This window comes from Pipra filicauda, unplaced genomic scaffold (genome assembly GCF_003945595.2).
Source record: "Pipra filicauda isolate LSUMZ 115617 unplaced genomic scaffold, ASM394559v2 scaffold21_size4447388_pilon, whole genome shotgun sequence".
Taxonomy (NCBI): Eukaryota; Metazoa; Chordata; class Aves; order Passeriformes; family Pipridae; genus Pipra; species Pipra filicauda.
Window position 1 is genome coordinate 2645000 of NW_024104332.1, and position 21626 is coordinate 2666625.

Here is a 21626-nt window from a genome sequence, read left to right on the forward strand (position 1 = left end):
TTGTATCGGCACAAGCTGCAGAAGTTCTGTCACTGAAACCACCGTAATGGGGTAAAAAGCAGTGTTGGAACACGTAAAAAAGCCCTTTAGGCTCCTGAGTTAATTAAGGGATTGTGAAAAATGCCTCCTGCCTCTTCTGAGAAGCCCATCATACCGCCCTCGTTTTTCATGTGTTAGTGAAAAATGCATATTCCTCTGGAAAAACAGCAATCCGGTGGCTTGCAATTACAGAAATATTTTCAGTGTAACATCATGACATGTGTGACTGTTACAAATGGTGCTCATTTTTCTATGAGGTTAAAGTGCAGTGATGTGCTGTGCTCCAGGGATTTTTAATGGGAGCAACGTCAGTGTTGGGTTTGCCAGTGGATTAAATAAAGGCGGAGAGATGCTATGAGAGATCTCATCTTCAGAAGTGGTGGTTGGAAAAGGATAAACTCCCAGCTGTCTGGGGATTTTCTACATCTTAAAGAGTTTTATGGTTTCGTCATTCTCTTTGTAACAGAACACGGTGGGGTCAGTGGTGGCTGCAGACCCTGCAGTTCCAGTGCTGATCTGTGTGACTTCAGTGGGTGCTTTAGGTTAAATAATGAGTTTTAAACATTATTAAACAAGCTATTCACAAGCTGTTCAGTTATTTGCCAGCTCAGGAGAAATGCTTGTTGGAATCACCATCCCTGGAGGTGTTCAAGAAAAGACTGGACACGATACTTAGTGCTCTAGTCTAGTTGACAAGATAGAGATCAGTCGAAGGTTGGACTTGATGATCTCAGAGGTCTTTTCCAACCTAGAATTAATATCCTGCTTCCAGTTTACAGAGCCAATCTTTCCCCTAAATTACTCCTTTATTTTTAATTAAAAATAAAAGCCAGAGTGTTGCAGTAAACTGTTCTATGTTGCAACTTGCTTGGTATCCAGTCCGATGGAAAACTTGTCCCGAGACCTCTGATCATTAAGTGAAATCTTAAACCAGCATTATTATAAATATTCCCCAATATTTCTGTGCTTACTTATCATCATCATATTTCAAATCACCTATTTTCAACACTATTTTCTTACTGAAAGGCAGCCCTAATCCACTAAAGACAATACTGACAGCTAGAAAACAACAGCCATTTGCATTTTCAGCTCCCCTCTGCAGACTACAGCAAAGAAGACTGTTCTTTGATTTACCCCATTTTAGTTTCTTTTGATCATGGGAGAATAGGAAAACAGAAGATAATTTCAAATATGTTGGCACTATCTGCAAAGAATTCTATTAAAGCACAAAAAAGATTTTTTTTTTCTTTTTATATTTTCAAGGGCAATACAAAAATTATGATGTTGGTTCCAAAGTCAGGTAAGATCTGTGTTGGCAACTACAATTCTTTTATAGGACATATGTTACTGAATATTGAACACTTGTTTATGTAGGCATGGATTTAAGAATAACACCACAAAATCAAACTGATAAAGTGCAGACCTGTGCTGAGAACCAGGCCTGGTAACTCTGTCTACTCCTACAGCTGAGAAAACAGAAGGGGGGAAAAAACTGCCATTATAAGAGAAGAAGCATATTATAAATTATAGTTACAGAACTAGACCACCTTTCCTGCAAGGTCCAGAGCACTGGAAAACCCAGGTCCCCTGTGTACATGCACACCGTGTTTGTTGCAGGAAATATTTTAAGTTAGACTTTGGCTTACACAGTGGTTTATTTATAAGAAAACTTATCAAAGCTGTACTGATCAAAACAGTTCTCTTAACAGTTTGTTTATATATTTCAGAATTATGTTTCAGAATAAAAAATTATGCCCTTAAAACCAGATAACAACCTACCCCCAATACAATAAGTTTCAGCAAACAGTGATCAAGAAAGAGTGAATGGGGGAAGCCAGTGTGAGTCACGACTTGAGCGATGGTCTTTGCAAGATCTCATTCCTTGCATCAGAATTTTCTCCCTAAGAAGGATTTAGGAGATAAAAAGGTAAATGTAACATGTCCTTGTCTTTCTCCATCTCATAAGGGCAGTTTTCTACAGTCCTTAGTAACAGAAAAAAAAATATTTCCAGAGCTCTCACATATCCAAAAAAAAAAAAAAAAGGCAGAAAACAAGAGGGAGAATAAAAACTAATATAAGCTAAAACATTATTTTGTAGTAAACAATAGAATATAACGTGCAATAGTGCAATTTCTCCTTTGCTGCTCCAACAGTGAAGTCTTGGAAGATAGTCCCCTGCGTGTCACCGCACAGCATCCCACATCTAACTGCGTGTTTGCCGGGCACTGCTGGCTTTGCCGGGCTTTGGAGCAGAGTCGCTGTGTCCGGGCTCTGCTTTCCCCTTCCCAAGGTGGCGGAGTTTCTGATCCCAGCGCTGCAGGTTAAACAGCAAAGACATTACAAGAGAGATTACAGAAGAAATAGGTCATATGTAAAAGAAACACGTGCTCACAAACAGCAGCAAAAGGAGAAAAGCTGCTGCTGTTTCCATCACATCGCCCTGCGTTGGGCTCAGGGGTGGAATGCGAGGTTATCGGGAAAAGTCACTTCAAACAGGGAAACCATTTCCTGGCTTTCTTGTAGCCTCTGTGAATGAAGGGGTTATACAGGGCATAATGGCTTCAGCACAAAGGGGACTTACCTTTGAAATAATAAAATTTAAATAAAGCTACTGGTGCACAGTCTTTGGAGGAAGCAGGATGACAAAGCAATCAAGTGATTTTTGTTAATTATTAAAAATTATTATTTATTTTTACTTTTGCAGGTAATAGCAACCACAGTAAAAAAAAAAAAAAAAGTAAAAAGGCATAATAAATATAGTTGGTGCAACTGGTGATAGTCTTGGAAAAGGAGATGATAATGAGAAATGAGTGGAGATGTGGCAGGGTCCTTAGCAGCCCCAGGCTGGGCACGAGAGCAGAGGCAGCAGGTCACAAACAACAAGGAAATAAGTGAGAAAATAAGTGAGTTCCCAAAAAATTGTTCCAAACAAATGATGCTCCCACCCAAGAACTGGAACTGAGGATAAGTCAGGCCACAGTGGTAACAAGGTATTTTCTCTGAGGCACTGGATTTCAGAGGGTTCTGCCAAATCAAACAACAACTTGGAATTAGACCCTCATATCTTTTCCCTCCTGTAATCTCCATGAATGCGACAAATGGCACAGAAAATCTTGCATTTATAATCACAACAGTATTTTCCTGCCAGTGACCATTACACTGTTGAAGAAAGTGCTGAGTGGAAGAGAAGACTGGTTTGCACCGACAACCATTATGGCAAATCAATGGCTGAGAAATTGCAGCAAAATAAGAAAATTCTCTGTAAAGTGACATTCCTATGACATCAAAATCACTGATACTTTGCAGCTCATCAAAACATAAACGGCAACCCTTCCAGAACTTGGAAGTCATTAGAAAACATGTAAATTAGAAAACAACAGAATGTATTTGCATATAGAATTAGGGTTCTTCAGCCTGGAGAAGGCTCCATGGATACCTCAGAGCACCTTCCAGTACCTAAAGGGGCTACAAGAGAACTGGAAAGTGACTTTTGACAAGAGTTTGTAGTGACAGGACAAGAGGGAATGGCTTCACACTTATGGAGAACAGGTTTGGATTAGGTATGAGGAAGAAATTCTTCCCTGTGAGGGTGGAGAGGCCCTGGCACAGGTTGCCCAGAGACACTGTGGCTGTCCCATCCCTGGAAGTGTTCAAGGCCAGGTTGGATGGAGCTCTGCGCAACCTGGGCTAGTGGAAGGTGTCCCTGTCCATGACAGGGCAAGGAAACAAGATAATCTTTAGGGCCTCTTCCAACCCAACCCACTCTAGGATTTGATGATACTTCACTTGCACTTGAGCTCATTGCTTCCATGACTTCCCTGTCATCTACCTCCCTCAGCTAAGCCAGGAAGGTGAACTTAAATTAATTGCTAATCCACACAATTTGGTAAGGGAACTGTATTTAAAGAACATTAAATCTGGAAAGTATAATCCTGCCTTAGTCTGGAAAACATTTGTAAAGCCCTCTCATTTTTTCTTTAACTTGTATCACCCCAATTAAGCAGGCATGTGCTGTGGAACACACAGCTTGCCTATGGAGTTAAAACACTCCTACTGTTCGCTTTTTTGAGACAGAGGTTTTGATTGCTGCTGAACTAGGGGGCTCTGGGGTAATTCAATGTATCCCTTTAGTTTATTCATCATGCATTTCTACGTAATAGAGCAAATAACACAGCAAGTTGGTCTTTGACACATGGTATTAATTAACTGGAGGCAGCACCTGTATTTTCTTCCTTAATTTTGAAAAGATTAGGTAGATGTTTCATGGCACCTGTGACATTCTGACTTTTGGTGAGGTGTTTTCTTACCTTCACTTTTTTACCGAGACGATCCTTCCACTTCTCAGCTATGGAGCCTTCCACTAAGAGTAACCTACACAACAGAGACAACCAGTTACTCCACCAACGGGCTGTACAACCTGACACAAGCAAGACTAAGAGCTCTATGCCCGCAGAGAGCCTTGCTGCCCCCCCCAAACACCATGAAGTAGATGTTCAGGCACTCACTACAAGTTTTTCTTTCCTTGTGGCTCCGAAGTTCAGCTTTACAACAGGGGAACAAATAACAACCAACACGCTCCAAGGACAGTGCAGAAGAGTTACCTGGAACGCTCCTCGTCCTCGTAGCCCATAATGATGTACTCTTCGTTGGCACTGAGCGATGGGCACAGGCACCCAGAGTTCGTGTGAAGGTTTACAGTGTCCTTTGGGATGTTCACCAGGGAAGATTTCAGGATCTCCTTTACTTCCGCCACCACAGTGACGTCATGACATTTAGTCTTCACCTCCTTCACTTTAGCCCGAATGACTGGGAAAAAGTCACAAAGTGTGTCGTTAGGAGCAGCAGAAAATACAGGTCACTCCCAAACTGTTCCTGGTGACCTCTGGCATTAGTCTTTGGCATGGTCCATTATCAGAAGCTTAGCTGAACTCCAGCAGCGTCCCTGCCTCCATCTCTTCCCTTCATTACTTCTCTCTCCACCAGAGGGGTCCAGGAGCTCAGTGTATCTCTTAATGGCATGGTCATGAACAGGAATTATGTACCAGTTGGACTTATGTCCTGTTTAAGCTGGGCTTTGACTTTAGCATCCTTTCTTCTCCTCCCTTGCCACAAAAAATATACTTAATCCATTCTTTGTACACTCTCCTTCTCCCTTGAGCTGTAACTGATCCCTCTTTGACTAACTGTAGTACAGATGACCAAACATAATCTGTCACTCTGAACCTTTCACAAAAGGTGAATGTGCATTAGAACTTCTCATATCACTACTCTGACTGGATGACAGGCCCTTATCTTTTTTATTCTCTCTTTAGTGACCCAGCACCAATCTGCTCTGCTCTTTATAAACTCCAAACGCTCCTGATCTTGACCTGATGACTTGACTAATTGTTTCCTCCTCCACCCTTTCTTTTTAAGCTGTACAGGATGAAAGGTTGCTTTTCAAAGGCAAAGCTGTTCATTTCTCTCACGGTGACCAGTGAACTGATACCACAAGCAAGTGCAAAGCCAACCCAGAGGTCACGCTCCAGAGAATGCCACATCATTTACAGTACACAAACACTATTTTCCTCTACAAATGGCAGGTTCCTCAGATTCCAAACATCATCTAACCTACGTGAAAAAGGTAACGTAGAAGAAAGAAACCCATGGATTTACACATCTCCTTTCTTCGCATGTATTGCCCATAACAACCATCAACCAGCAAGGTATTGCTGGCACATTAAATACAGTTGCCAAAAAACACTGACTTGTACATTTAATATGCACAATTTACCCCAAATGATCCACTCTTTTAAGATTTCAAAAACAAACCCTTGCTTTAGTTCGGAGTAATTTCAAATGCATTTTGAAACCTCTTCCATTTCAAAAGCTTGAGAAGATGGGCAGCCACGTGCTAGTGACTCTGCCATGTGCAGGCACCTCCAGAGAATAATCACTCTGCAATTTTTTTCCAAACAAATCCACCAGAACAACATAAAACCAACTAGTCACCTAAAAAATAACAACGATGTTTGAATACAGTTATAATTTTTTACCTTTTAACAGCAACTATTTTTAAAAGAAGCTTGCCTGATCTAGTTTTATAAATGTATTATCTTAATAAATATTATGCAATTGATACCATTTACATAAAGCCTTTAAGTTCACTGACCCTAAGGCTCTTCACATGATTAATGAGAAAAAGGAAGGGCCCAATAGTTCAGTTCCTGTGATATGTATTCACTGGCTTCACCAGCTTAATTTGTTTGAAACACTTTGTATGAAGAAAAGTAACAGCCTGGACCTGTGATATGCCTGAAGACTAGGACAGTCTGGACAAGGGAAGACATAATATGGACATGTGCAAAAGCTGAGTACATCTGAGCTGGAAATCACAGAGGCAGTTCAGACACAGCAGTCCATATTGTCACTTCTGTCACATCACTTTTCACACTAAAAAAGTGCCTGAACCCCGAATATCTGCGCTGACACAGAGATAACTCAACAAAGACCCTCTTGTGCTAACGTATTAAGCCAATCCCCTCCATCCTTCCAATTTGGAAATGTTGCAGGCCACGTCTTCCTCCTGTAATAAGTAGCGCTGGATTATCCGTCAGTAATTTGGAACTTAAGCTTTTTTAATGAAAATTTTCCCTTGGCCAGAGCCTTAAAACAGTTGGGTGCTGGCCATGCAGCTGCTCTTACCGTAGTTGTAGTTGTTGCGTAGGTAGGTCTTCTGGGTAGCTTTTACAGGCTTGCACTTGCAGCGGTCTACTGAAACAGAAGGCTTGGTTTAGAAAGAAAAGAGTATGTGTTCAGTGACAGTCTTCCCCCAAACCCCAAACTCACACCTAACAAAAATTTCACTGAATCGACTTGCTTATTACAGGGAAATGCTAAAAGCCACAGGGGCATTCCTGGTCTGTTCTGTTGGGAGAAGCAGAACTGTCCATGAAACCTTAAAGGTTTCTAGAAGAAAACCTGACATGCTGAAATTAAAAAAAAACCAATCCCAAACAACGCCACAACAACAAAGACACAAGGACTTAGAGGCTGAAGTGACAAAATCACCCATTTTAAGCCAATTCAAGGTTTTATCTAGGTCCCTCCTGTGCTCCCAGGTGCTGCAATTCCATATCTTTGCAATCCTGTTCTCTCTTCTGTACTAGACTTAGGGAATGCCCTCCTTTCTGCACCTTTTTTCACACAGCCTGTAACAGAGACACAGCAAGAAAATACAATGACAGGGCATGATTTAGTATTTGATTGAAGACTACCTATCTCAGGTTGGTTTGGCAAACTGGGATACTCTGGCTAGCAGGCATTCAGAGAATCATAGAATAGTTTGTGCTGGAAGGGACCTTTAAAGGCCAACTCCTCCTGCAATGAGCAAGGACACCTTCAACTAGATCAGGTTGCTCAGAGCCCTGTCCAACTCACCACAAGGAATTTTGTAAACTGTACACAATTTTATTATGACCCAGAACCCCAGGTTTACTTGAAATGGAGAAATTCTTAGCCCTCGTGGCCCTACGGATGGCCTTCAAAAGACAGCACAAACGAGCACTGTCAGAGCAGCGTTTCCAGCGGTGCAGCTGCCAGAGAGCTGGGAACTACAGGGGAGGCAAAAACGTTTTCACTGGTGCCCAGGGAGTGCTAACGCTGAAGCTGCAGACCCACACGTTCATTAACACCACCGATATTTCACGGCTGGTTGTTCTAAGGCAAATATTGACTTATTTCATGCTAGTGTTTAAGTGGGGTTCAGCGGAGTCATTTCAAACAGCAGGTCCCAGTGTTACACACATGTGGTCATCTATTTTGACATTTGATTTGGCATTTAAATGGAAGTAGGCTTAATGCAGCTTATTTCTATACGCCATCATTCCAAATATCAATGCATATAAGCTAGTGATTCAGTTAAATCCAACATGGAGAACCTGAAAAAGAACTTCTATTTGCTACATAAGATTCCTGCATATTAAAAACAAAAAAAGAGAGAGATGGAATCATACGGTTACAGACTTCTCAAATTATTATTTATTTACTATTGAAAGAATTTTTGTAGTTGAAAATACAAAAAAAAAATCCCACAGGAGAGAGGAAAACATTTCAAAAGAAGAGTATATTGTTTCCTTAAATTCCCAACACATCCTCAGGAATCTATATATGAGTCCTACAGACTTAAGCTTTTGTATGAGACTGTGTTAGAATAACAAAGGCAGAGAAGGGAAGTGATTTTTGGCTTCCTTTCTGCCTCTGAGAGCTCGTGCATACTGTAGGCCAAATTATGGTTCATTTTTAAGCTGCCTTGAAACACAAAATAAAAGATGTGCTCCTGTGGCCCACGCACACACAGGCACCTCAGCACTCAAGTCCAACACTTTAATGCTCTCCTGCTCCACAGTATTTTGCTCTGTGGCACAAGTAGAATAAAATAGACTAAACTACAAGAAAAGAACATACCCCCTCACATTTCCCTCAGTATTGGATTACTGCATTAATTTGAGAATATATTTTATTCGTCTTATTCTAGAAACAAATTACAGACCTGCCCATGTTCTTACTGAAAAATACCTCCTACTCACCCTAGTGGACTCTACAAAATGCTGCAATATTCCTGATTACTATTTAGAGATACAGAAACTAACCCAAAAGTAATTTGCTAAGGTCAGTTATAAAGTCAGTGGTACTGCCAGAAACAACTCCTCTCTCCCAATTCCTGGTACAGCGACTTTCCAAGGAAGCCAAACGTGAGTATTAGAGAACATATATTTCAGACAACAATGTAGTTTACTGCCAAGAGAGGTAAAAAAAGCTCCCCCCCAAAAAACTCAAGGGGGTTCAGAGGGAAAGTTTTGCCAGAGATAAAAGGTGCCACCATGCACAGCAGCATGTGCAATAAGCTCCAGAAACCACAGAGCTGAGAAAGGGATTTTTTGAAAACACATCAGTTTGCTACTTGCAAAGCAAACAAAAAAATCTCTATTTACAATGGCAAAATTACAAATTTACTTTAGTGAACATATAAATAAAGTTGTTACAAAGCACAGCCCTTTAGGTGGTCAAACTGTGTTTGTCAGTTCAAAGAGGTGCAGCACACTGAACCAGAAATTGTGTTTGTACAGTGAAAAGAAGTGATAAAAAATATTCCCCTTCCTCTTCATCAGCAATTTTTCTGGGCATCTTCACTCTATTTCTGGATGGGATTTTTTGGAGTCTGGTTTTGCTTTAAGTAGTCGAAAAGCACCACAAACAGCAATAATATGACTGAAACATTTCCACTGCAGGAAATGTTTGTGCAGTCACTGTTGAGCATGACATCCACGCTTACTCAATGCCACACAACTGAAACCAGCTTAAAACTATGAAGATACTAACATTAGTAACAAATATCTTTAACAAGTCTTTCAGACATGGTCCCAGGCTCAAGGCAATTTAAACCAAACTTGTTAAGGGACCTGCTTTTATCAGTTTTTCTAATTGTAGCTGGGTTTCTAAAGGACATGCAGTGTTATTTAAGGAACATTTTGCACCTACACAGCTGCTTTCACTATGAAAGGAAATGTACTGTTAATGATCACCTACAGATCAAAGTTTAAAACTGTATTATAAACTCGGCATTATTAATACCTTTCTACATTTTGGCCACAGATTAATGCTGAAGTTATCCAGGTTTATGTAGATATCTAATTTCCTGTTCCACATCCACACTTCGGTGTTTATGTCAATGAACTGAACATCAGTCCACACTACAGATCATCAACATCCTTCTCTGGAGAAGGAAAGACATGATGGCCAACTCTAGGTTTCCAAGTGTCATCTTCTTGACAAAGGCCTAAGAGGAAAACTTCTGATAAAACTGTAATAAAATTCAAGGAAACCTACAGTCATCGGCTTCTTTGAGCAACAAATCCACATTTTTACAATTATTAGATACAAACCTGGGCTTTGCTTCTTTGCATTGCCTATGACTGGGGGTAACACTCAGGGGGTTTTACTCAGTTCCAGCAAAAACCAAACAGAAATAAAAAGCAACAGGGGACCTGCTGGAATAAAACCAGAAGGTCTCATACTCAACCTCGTCAGGCTAACGGCAATTTTGCCATTATCTACAAAGAGTGCCGAATTTAATTTGCAAACTTTAAAGTCAGAATGAACCGTTATCTTACTGGTTTTGCCCAAGGAAAAATCAATTTAATGATTATTCTCACTGTCCAAGACAAAACTTGTAATAAAATCAGCACAGCCCTCTTGATTTGAAAGACATTTTGAGGCTGACCAGTCCCAAATGCCACCTGCCCGTGGGATGCAAAAGCACAATCTGCAGGGCTCTTAGTCAAGAAAGAGTATTTTAACATCACTCAGTACTCCTCTTACTTATTAAAATATTGAAAGTATTTGAAAGACTCCAGCTTATGATAAAGTTTTCTAAAAGTTTACTTACCGATGCCGGTGCCTCTGCAGTTGCCGTTATTGGAATCCATAGGGAAATCTGGCATGGATTCATAGAATATGTAAAGAAACATTACTATTTTTAACATTGCATTATTTCATTACACACGTTACAATGTTTTCTCTTCCTCTAGTATTTAGCATATTAAAACTTAATAACTTCATTAATAAACAGATTGTAATGTTCTAGAGGCCAGTCTTGTAAAGTTGATACGATTTTTTATCTGCATTTCACCTGAATCCAGCACATCATGTTAAATGACAGAGCAGATTAAACATTCCATTTCCACTGGTGCACATACTGGCAGGTTTTAGACAAGGATTGAAATTTATGGCATAAACTTTGAGCATCTACAAAAAGTACCTGTACTGTTTGCATTTAATTAAATGATGAAGGAGGAATTACTTTTCGGTTTTTTTTTTGGTCACTGAGGAAATCAAACCAACCAACCGCAATCATATCGTTGAAGAAAATGCCAAAATAAATGTTTAAGACCTTCCCCTTCCCCCTCAGTTTAAAAACACACTGATTAGTTTGAAGGATAGATAAGGAACAGAAGGAAAAAAAGGCACTATGCCCAAAGAACTGCTTTCAGACACATTTGTAAGTGGAATGTCTCCCATATTAGTAAAACACATAATTTCAAACCTATTGTTGATTAAATCACACAATTTAATGGGTTTATACATATACTTAATAACTAAAAACAAGTTAAAAATAAAAGCAAGAAGAACAAGATTTGGGAGAGAGGCAGGATACTTTCTTACAATGGCACATGAAATGGAAAAACAAACAAGCTTTCAAAGAAAAGGCCTTCCTTTAATTTTGCATGCCCAATCACTTATGCTGTTTTTCCAAGTCTGGAAGCTGGCATCCTACAAACATCAACTTTCTTATAATCTTACATTATCATGGATGCAATGCCACTGCTTTTACAACATAGGACAAATGAACACGTGACCACGTAACAAAAGCTCCTCTCTTGCAGCCTGAGCTGGAAGGATTTGGCTGTAAGACAGCCCAGAATGCTGATGATACTCAGTATAGGTGAAGCCTTTAGATGTGTGGGTTAAATGTTAAGGGCTGGGACCATTATTTAATCACAAATTCTGTAAATACATTATTTAAAAGCCTGTTCACAGGAAAAATTATATTACTTAAATAACCTAATTTTGCCATCCTTCTTAAAAAATTTTAAAAATCTCCACCTTAATGCATATTTATACTATTTATAGAAACATGAAACTTGATTTACATAAATGAGCATATGGCTAAACCACAGTCAGGGCAAGAGTAAAACCAAAAACCAACTCATTTCCTCACAAAATAATTAACTTCGAAAAAATAAGACTTCAGGAATAGTTATTCTAACCAACATAAAGAGCAAAGGGTATAGAAAATAGCACAGAAGGATTGAGTAGATGCTCTTCTATATGCAAAATCCTGTTGCTAATAAAAAAATCACATCCATTTTCTTCTTTCCAAAGAAAGTTCCAAATTACCACAGGATCTTAGTTTATAGAATAAACCCAACATTTGCATGGAGCCAATTTGGTCTTTGCTTATCAGGTATTTCCATGGCTTCTCTGCGTTGCCTTGTAACGAGTCAAATTATACAAGCTGATTCTTACTTACATATTTTATTTTGATTATTCGCCTGGGCTACTCTCAAGTGTTAAGAATGCATTTTATGCTGTATCAAGTGCTTTCCTGCATTCCAGAACATGATGAAAGAGGAATTAAAATGAAAATGGCTTTCCTTTTGTAAATAGCCAGCAAAAGGATGACCACATTTCTTCTTTATCTCCTGGGCCAATCCTCTGTTGTCTTGTTCATTTAGTCAAGTTGTAGCTTTAAATCTACAGTTCCTTCTGATGTGGTAAAAGCACAGAGAGCGGGCAGGTCTCTGGTCTGATAATCCTCCCATCTGTTCCTGCTGCAGACAGAAGTCTGAAAAGCCTCCCAGCCGCCATCCATGGAGCAGTGGCTCTGCCTCTCCATCACAGAGAAGACAAGAGAAGTATCAGATGAAATGCTTACCATCTTCCATCCATGGAAGGAAAAAGGAGCCCTGAAGTACACTCCCCCCTCCTAAATCAAGGGCTGATCCAAGTAGTCATGACTTCACGGTGCTTGAGCAAACCAAGTCCAACTCACACTGAAATTACAACTGAAAGTAAACCAGAGCCCAGTAAGGGGTTTGCAGCTTTCCCTGGCCCACGAGGGGTGTGATGCTCGTGGGTACTGGCTGAGGAACTGTCCTTCCGACTCACACCAAGTCAAGGAGGGCTGGCAAACACTCAATATGCCCAGTACAAACCCAGTCCTGCAAACAAGCATGGAACTAAACTGCTTTACACCAGATGTTCCCGTCCAGTCCTAGGTACACCACTTATTTTTAACCAAATTACAATACACCACAGACCCACCCCATTTCCTAATTCTGCACTGCCAGGTCACTCCTGACTGAAGCCAGTTGTTGTGGGTACCCTACAAAGCAGCTGGGTGGAGCAGCAGCAATTTGGATGTTGTGTGCAGAGCAGCTGTTGATAGAAGATGCTCCCATTTCCATGCCTGTGCGAAGGCTGTGGTGCTCTGTACTTGTGGTCAGGGCACAGTGTCCATCAGCGAGCAAAGAGGGGGTAAACAGGCACTGATACCTCACTTCACGGTTCATTCCCTTACTTGGGAGGGCTTGGGCCAGACAAATATTGACCTTGCCTTGATGCTTATCTTCCCTGAGGCACTCCTGTTTATTTAGGGATAAGTGGTTTCTAGTGATGGAGAGCAGCGTGGGCTTGTGGAGGGGACTGGAGACCTCTGCCACTGTATGATGTGTCTCAGGAAAGGCTTCCCATCTCCCTGATCCTTTCCCCAGTCAAGCTCATAATGTTTGGTCCACTCTCACCTACCAGGGAAGTGATGGGAAGAGGGTCTGGGCCAGCCCTGTCACCAGCCACTCACCAGATCTTAGGTGGGTGTGAGCAACCACGAAACCCAGCCCCTGACCCCAGCAGCCTGCTAGGCAGAGACCTCCCTCCACCCGGAGATGCACACTGCTGAGACCTTCAGCTGTAATGCAAACAGAGGAAGGAAAAAAAAAAAGCCATTTAAAAAACCCTAAATCAGCTGACTTCCTATTGTTCCACTTCTCTTCAGGGGCAACCCCTCTGCCAAGTTCCGTCTACGTAAAGCAATCTTTCTGAAAAGAGTATCTGTCAGCGATGATTAGCAGGATTGCCAAAGAGGGAATATTATGCAGAGGTCCAATCCAAAAGCTTCCTATTGAATTTTGTTTAAGAGCAGGGGAAAGAATCCAAACTGATCTTTCCAATAAGCCATTTTAATTACTCACTTTTCAGAGGGATGCTATATAAAAAAACCAAACCAAAACACTAACAAGGAGAGCTAAACAAAAGTAACTTGCACAGTAAGTGTACAATATAACAATGCCCGGACCACAGATTTGAATGAGAGGTTTCGGAAAGGGAAACAAACTTGGTAATACCTGCTTTTGAGTGAACATCTTACTTACACCACAGTTTAAATAAAGTAAAGAAAAAAAGCAGAGAAACGGTCAAAAGTAACACGATTCTGATTGTCACTGCAATTAAAGAGTATGGCCCAGCTTATTACTGAAGCCACTCCAGGCACCCTGCTCCAAAGAACAAAACCACAGCCAGAGTTGCTGCTTGGGCACTTGCTTCAGATGGAGACATTAACTAATGGAACCCCATTTAGAAACCCTTCCAAAATGCATGAATTCAGACCCTGTCATCTGCTTCAGCTCTCAGTACAGAGGGGATCTTTGCTAAGTTGGTTGCAAAAGCATGCACAGTAAAGCAAAGTGATATGAAAACCAAACCTAGTTAAAATTTAATACAGAGAACTCAAGCTCCAAATCACAGAGCAGACTGCTCCACATAATAAATCATTCCTCATAACAAATCCCACCAGGTTTTGATGACATTTAAAGGCCAAGGTCTTGACTCAATGCTTAGACAATGGCTTTAGACAATGCAAAATCATTCCAGGGGACTCAGCCTACAAAGGCAGACTGTGGCAAGAGTCTAATGTCATTGGTGGTATCATCAATAATAAGGTTTAAGTTCCCTTATTTACGTCTCCCATCCTCTTTCAGGTTTGAAGGTTGTAATGATTTTCTTCCTTAACTGAGAAATGAGGCTGCTCCCAAAGTTTTGAGCAAATGCCTAAACAAATTTCAACTTTAGAACGACAACCTGGGCATGACTGTTCATCCTTGGCAAGGTCTGAAACGCTCCCCTGGCACTGCTGTGCACATCAACAGCTCTAGGTAGAACTGCGCAAAGACTGGGTCACAACAAACTCAATGTGGAGCTTGGAAACTGCTGTTTTGGAAATGAAGTCAATAACATAGGAGAAACAAGCGATGGGAAATGGCTCTTTTGCTTGTCTTTTAAGCCTCCAATGCCAGATTCCCACACTGGGTTACTATGAACTCATCTGGCAAGACATGGAGGGCTTGGGCTACATGGAGGAATCGGGGATTCACATAAGATTTAAGAAAATAGGTGTACACCCCTTGAACAATCTATAGTTTTCTTTAATGTTCAAGAGATGACAGTTTTAAGGAATTCAACATTCTCCTCAGATATCTTATGACAGTCACTCAAACTGGTTTGGGTGTCAACTACATGTGGTTGATACCTTGTGATGCCACTTCCCTTTCTTCAACGTCTTACCAACAGGCCAACACGCCCCCAAGCTATTTCCTTATACAAATAAAATACGATGAGATGGACCCGACCGACAGATCTGTCCTTCAGTTCGCACAGTACCCACCACATTGCTCTGGTTTTACAGCCAGTTCCCCCTTCAAAACAGGAATAAACATCACTTGAGACATAAACACTCTGCTAGGCAGTAGCAGCCAAGCACACGCACCAAAGTGCTCTTCTGAGTCAGCATCCCAACGTCAATGATGACCGTGGTCAGGCTGGTCATTTATTACCTGAAAATTAAAGACAGGTCCTGCCTCTGAAATTTTAAGATACAAGACAGCTTTTGTCTATCAGCAGTTCCTGCTGTTTCACAGACCTAAGAAGTCTGACTGGTCCTTGCATAAGGGAAGCAGATAATCTAATAGATGGGAGGAAGAGTCAGCATATGCACGTGGAGACTGAAATGCATGGAGCAGGTGACCAGGACCTCCCACAGATGAAAGACAGCTTGTATCAATGTCTGCGAGCAGAACCGTTTTCATCCCCCAAAAGTGCAGGACAAGGGTGTAGGATAAAGGCCATAGGAGACTTCAGACATTAGCATGCATTAATCTGACATCAACTGTGTTAATATATTGTCCAGAGGCTTTTTCATCTTCCATCCTGGATGATGATTCCTCCACAAAAAGCCAAAATATTCAGCATCACATCTGCATCCAGAACAACTACACCATGCCCACAGCATCCTTCTGCTTTCTGGCTGTAAAGGAACTCCAGTGTTTCCCAAAGAGAATGAAAAATCAAGAAACATATGCTTCCTATGTGATAATTCTTTGAAGGTGATCTCTGTAACTTGAGGAACCTCAGACCTCCAGTTCAGCACTCCCACTCAGGTTTTGGGACCAGCACAAGCCCAGGGAGTGTGGACAGCTATTCCTCTGACCAAGCCCAAAACACGTCAGCTTTCTCAGCCCCTCCATCCAGCTGACCCACGCTGAAGGATGCACAGTCTAATATTGGAAAAAGGAATGAAAATTGACCACATCTTCCCTCAGGCTGCTGCCTTACAGAAGAAATGCCACAAATGTACCAATGCTCACCAGCAACAATGCAGAGACCTCAAGAGGAAAGGAGACAGTAGAATCCTATTACGTCGCAGGTAGCAAAAGAATAAAAGCAAAACCAAGATTTCACTTCTGAAGAATAAAAAATTGGTTTCATGGCTGTTTCATGGGCTTCTAGAACAAGAAGTCCACGAAACAATGGATTTATATTTCTGCCTGCTCTATTAGATGTAGTTTGCAGACAGCAGAAGGGGCTAGAATGCTTAGGAGATAAACTAAGAGCAGGTATTCTGCATGCTCCTCATCAGGCAGTTGGTTATTCATGTCTTCTACTTGGCTGCAATCCTTTATTTGGAGAATTGAATTTGGAAGTGTTCACCTTACCTCTTCCTAGAACAGGAATCCTTCGCTCTGCTTTCTAAAGGAGCAGTTTTATTCCCTCAAGAAGGATTCTTTCAGGCTGGTATATAATGCATCAGTTCAAAATTTTCAGCCCAGAAATGAGAATGTCATCAGGTTCTCATTCACTGAAAGAGAGTTTTCATGGATCTGGCCCTGGAATCCCTCAAAGAGGTTATTGTACTGCTGAGGTCCTCAGAAATAGGTAACTCGGGGGCAATTTTAGCCAAGCTTCCTCCCTCCAGATTTCAATGTGATTGCTTTCAAATCGCTGCAGACCTGCCAAGCCTTGCTCATTTTGGAGCCATTTTTAAGGCAGTTTTGAAAGCACCTCAATGCCACGGAGAAAGGTGCTTAGTGTTCAAAACAGTATTTTCCCAAACCACCCCAGCAGGTCTCCGGCCCCCAAAAAGCAGAAGCTGAAGGCAAAAATTGATGGTTGGGTTCGTGGGCTGGGGACGACTGCAAGGGGAGAAAGGATGGAAAGGCAAGAGGGGAGCAATTAGACGGGTTAGAGAGAAATAGTGGTAATGACTGGAGATACCAGGGTATGGCCACCGAGTGGAGATTTCAAGAGGTGGAAAGGGCCAGAGAATGGAGTCAGAGAAGGAACAGGGTTTGTCTGGCCTGTAAATAAATGGAGCAATGGAGTGAGCAGCTTACCTGGGAAGGCTGAGCTGAGGAGCACAGTCAGGAAACCGAAGCACGATATTTTGTTAGGAGAAGAAAACAGGAATTACAGTGTTTGGCATTACTGGCAGTGGAATACATAAAGCATTTGGTAATGGGACAGAAGCACAGTCAAATACTGTGCTGAGCACAGCATGAAAAACCCCCCTTTCATTCCCAGGCCATTCATTACTGGGGGAGGATGGAGAGGTGGGATCCACTGCTCGTCAGTGAACTCCTACAACCCGGTGCTACAGCTGCAGGCACGGAAGGAGCCGCTATGTGTGGGGAGGAAGGCAGCACAACGAGCCCTCGGGGTGCGTGGGTGCTGCTCTGCCTCAGCCTCTGACCCTCCTGGCTGCTACCCCATCCCAGCACTGCTCTTGCACTCCTCTGATGGAGAGCTCTGGCAGAGCCACCAACACTTTGCTGCAAAGGAAATGTAACCTTGTTCCACCAGCAGCAAATGCTTTCCTGAAGTAAGACAGGAACTGCAGTTACTTCTTAAAGGTCAAAGCTCACTCGTGATAACCACCCACTGCCTTGCTTTAATTTCCTATTCAATAGCTCCTTGGATTCAGTATTTCTGTGGTGCTTGGCTCACCATGCTGGAGCTGTGCCCTGCCAACTCCTCCCTCCCTAGGGCAGCTGTGACAGGAGCAGGGTCCTTGAGCCACAGCAGGTTTGCAGCACAACGTTGGCCTGAGCAGTCAGCAGTCCTCGCACAACTGTGCAGAGATGCTCCCACCTCCCCAGTACCACTGGACGGCAGCTGGACACTCAGCACCACCCATCCTGTGGGGCCAGAGAGCTCAGCTGCTGAAACAGGATGCAGTGACAAAGTCGAGGGGCTCCAACAGCCCCTCAAAAGCCACGGTGGTCAGGTACCACCAGGACTGCACTGGAGCTGCCTCCAGGGGCAGAGGCAGCCTTTGGTTCGCTTCAGGGATGCTGGGAACAAAACACAGCGGAAGGCTGCACCTTTGCTGTGCTCCTCACCAGGCTGTAACTTTAGAGCCCAGGAACCTGCTGAGGAACCTGTAACCTGTACCTTCAGTGCCAGCCACAGAGACGAGCTTGTTTTCTCCCCTTCAGGTGTGCGTGTGCCACCACTGGCACAGGAAGAGGCCAGGGAGACCACGGCCCCCCAGCTTCTGCTTGGGGCTCCTCTGGGCACAGCTCTTTTCCCCAGAATCTGTGGAGTGGTGGCCTTGTGTGGGAGGGGAGCACCCCACTTTGGGGAGTGAGTGGCTGGAGATAAACAGAGGCGCTGGAGGAATCGGCAGGCTGGGGGCTGCACCTCTCGGATGGCTCTGCCTTCTCAGCCAGCAACCGCTGCCGATGGAACACCAAAGCGGGGTATGGAAACGTTTCCCATTTATGTGGAACGAGGGCTGTCGTTCCCACACTCCTACGCGATCCCCAGAGCGGCGGCAGGGCTGTCACTTGTCACACACCCCCTGTGCCCAACAGCAAAACTTTTCCAGCAGTTGCTAAAGGCAGAGAAAAGGGAGGAAAAGAGCGGAGGGCAAGCAAAGAGGCTCGGGGAGCAGTCGGACGGCGCGGAAGGGAGGCAGGGCTCCCGGGCTGGCGGGGCTGGGCTGCGCTCTCCGCCCGCCGCCCATTGTCCCCGTGCCGGTGCCGGTCCCCGCGCACTCACCCGCGCCCTCGGCGGTGACGATGGCCTCGGGGGAGATGCAGACGCCGCGGTCGTAGAGCGGCAGCTCGTCGCAGGCCAGGCTGTCGGGCCAGGTGTGGCTGTACCGCACCAGGACGGGCTCGCAGCCGGCGCGGGCGCGCTCGCAGACGGACTTGCAGGGCTTGATGGGCTCGTGCTGGAAGTCGATGGTGCAGATGGGCGCGTACATGGCGCAGAGGAAGAAGAGGAGGTCGGGGCTGCAGTTGGTGCCCAGCAGCCCCTCGAACTGCTCCATGGCCAGCACGGCGTTGGCCTGCGTGCTGTGGTGCAGGTGGTTCGGCATCTTGGTCATGTTCCAGGGCAGCGGCTTACACAGCGGGATGCGCACGGGCTCGCAGGCCGCCCCCCGCCCCGCCGGCGCCCGCCCCAGCACCAGCAGCCCAGCCAGGGCCAACACCGGCAGCCTCCGCCACATGCTGCCCGCCCCGACGGCGACCGAGGGGCCGAGCGGGCACAGCGAGCGCGGGGGCAGCTCCACCCGCCCCGGCCCGGCCCCTCCGCGCTGCCCCCGCCGGGCGCGCACGGGGTCCCGCCTCTCCGCCCCGCAGCCCGGCCCCGAACAAAGGAGAGCCCCGGGCAGGGGAGGGACGGCTCTGCTGGCTGAGAAGAACGCGAGAGAAGTTCGCCCCGTCCTCTCGGGAGGGCGAGCGCTTGAATTCTCCCCGAAGTAGAAACCTCGCTGTGAACGCGGACGCGATTCCAGACCAACGGCTCGGAGCTTCGTTCACGTGGTTTTTTTTTTTTTTAAATACCTGGTTTTTGCACACACTGTGCCGGGTGCGGCGCTTAAGCAGGAGGTGCACACAAAGAGCACGTCACCTAGAAATAGTGATGGGTGCCCAGTTTTAGAGGAGAGCCTGTAATAATGTTGAGAGGTTTAAAAAAAAGAGGGAGATTGGGCTGGGCAGCTGGGGGGGCTTGCTTTTCAGAAGGTTAAAAAAAAGAGAAAGGCCAGATATAGTTTAAGCTTGAAGACCAGTGGCACAACAAAGGGGGTCCCGACTTGATCTGAAAGAAAGAGCCTTGATATAATCATAGAATGTTTTGAGTTGGAAGGGACCTTAAAGATCACGTAGTTCCAAGCCCCTGCAATGGGCAGAGACACTGTCCACTAGACCAGGTTGCACAGAGAAAACGAGCTGACATTTATTAACTGAATAAATCCTTTCTAGTTACAAAGGTACTGAGAAACTGCTCGACTGTGCATTTGTTTTAGCTTTACTGTGGTATTAGGGGGTTTAGTATTCCAGCCTCTGCCCTTAAATCAAACCTGTGAGTAGAAACATACCTACTACAAGCCAGAGCTCAGAAACCAGACCAAAAATGTGGATGGGCTCTCAAAGCAATCATGGATACAGACTCAGAAACACAGGGTCCTAAGCCTGGAAGGGCTTTTTGGCATTTTTTAACTTTATGACTGCAGATGAAACCTTGATCCCTTTAACTCTGCTGCCAAAGTCCTGCTGGCTCCAGCAAAGGCACATGCCAAGCAAACAAGGAGTTGTAATAGGGCCAGTGGAGTGGAGGTATTTTATTTGCCCACCTCCACAGGCAGGTGCTAATTTCAGGGACCAAAGTGTAGTTCCCCGCACTCTCAGAAGAAACTCTGGGCCTTGGAGACAGGCAGAAATGTCCATACAGTGTGTGACAGCCTTGGGAGCCATGGGTCAGGGTGCCTGTGCTCCTGAGCCTGCATCCAGGCTTGCAAAACAGCTGTGAGGGCAGGCAAAGGGGAGCTTGCTCCTCTGCAGGGGGAATCAAAGAGATCTGCTTTGACTTACCCTCTCAGCTCCTCAAATTTAGTCATAGCAGAATCTCATGCTTGAATTTCTCCTGGCAGTGTAAAAAATATGTGTTTAAAAAGTATCTGGTGTAATAAAAACCTTACCCACCTGTTTGGGAACTGAATATACTGGGACCCTACCTGACAGACATTGGATGTGGAAGTGGTGCATCCCAGGGTACCTGAGTCCAGTGAGATGGGCCAGAGCAATGCAAAGGAGCCAGTGCTATGAACAAACAACATGGCATTTTCTCATCTCTCTATTTTATTTCTCGAAATATTTTTTTCAGATTGCCTCCAATCTGTTTTAGAATTCATAACTACACAGGACAGCTTTTAAACATATCCTATGCTTTGCAGGAAATAGGATAATGCTGAATATTCCTGTGCCTGCTATAAGGCTATCAGTTAAATAAGTTTAATTTTTTAACCCCAAGTCCACACGAGATGACACTGCACATCTTTTTTTAAAGGTGTGGAGGCTGGTAAAGCAGAAAAGAGACAGAGAAGAGGAGGGCTGTGGTTTCGTGCTGTGACAGTGCAGCTGCAGTGCTTTACCCTGCAGGTGGAGAGGTTCCATTAGCAGGGAAATAAAGCAGCTGGAGGAAAAGAGCAAACCAACAATCTGCTCTGTGTCCTCACTACAGTTGCTGCACAACACCAAAACTGCCAACTGGAACTAAAATAGGTGGACGTACTTAAAATGGGGACTAGGGGGAGAAAGTGTGCCCTGTGCTATCTGGAATTTGAGACCAGTCTCAAAATAAGTAGTTTTTACTTTGGGTGCCACCACGCCACTGTTGGGAATTCTCTCCCACCACTTTCTGAAGATTC

General features: G+C 44.0%; 1 protein-coding gene across 2 annotated transcripts; it reads right to left on the reverse strand.

Moving 5' to 3' along the window:
* Positions 1–1675: 1675 nt before the first annotated feature.
* Positions 1676–19714, reverse strand: FRZB (frizzled related protein). 2 transcript variants are annotated; one of them, XM_027752105.2, is made up of 6 exons: positions 18971–19714; positions 10467–10514; positions 6725–6793; positions 4642–4846; positions 4348–4411; positions 1676–2354 (listed from the first exon to the last, which is right to left on the reverse strand). In XM_027752105.2, exons 1-6 carry the CDS (start codon positions 19422–19424, stop codon positions 2244–2246), a joined length of 951 nt encoding a protein of 316 aa, XP_027607906.1. In that variant the 5' UTR covers positions 19425–19714; the 3' UTR covers positions 1676–2243. The 2 variants fall into 2 exon arrangements, with proteins under 2 accessions (XP_027607906.1, XP_027607907.1); XM_027752106.2 differs by having other exon boundaries at positions 6725–6790; positions 18971–19424.
* Positions 19715–21626: the final 1912 nt, after the last annotated feature.

Coding starts and splice junctions, on each gene's coding strand:
- FRZB (XM_027752105.2), bottom strand. CDS start 19,424: ATGTGGCGGAGGCTGCCGGTGTTGGCCCTGGCTGGGCTGCTGGTGCTG. Junction 6,794..10,466: donor CTGCAGAGGCACCGGCATCG/GTAAGTAAACTT, acceptor CTTCTGTTTCAG/TAGACCGCTGCAAGTGCAAG. Junction 4,412..4,641: donor GAGGACGAGGAGCGTTCCAG/GTAACTCTTCTG, acceptor TCTGTTGTGTAG/GTTACTCTTAGTGGAAGGCT.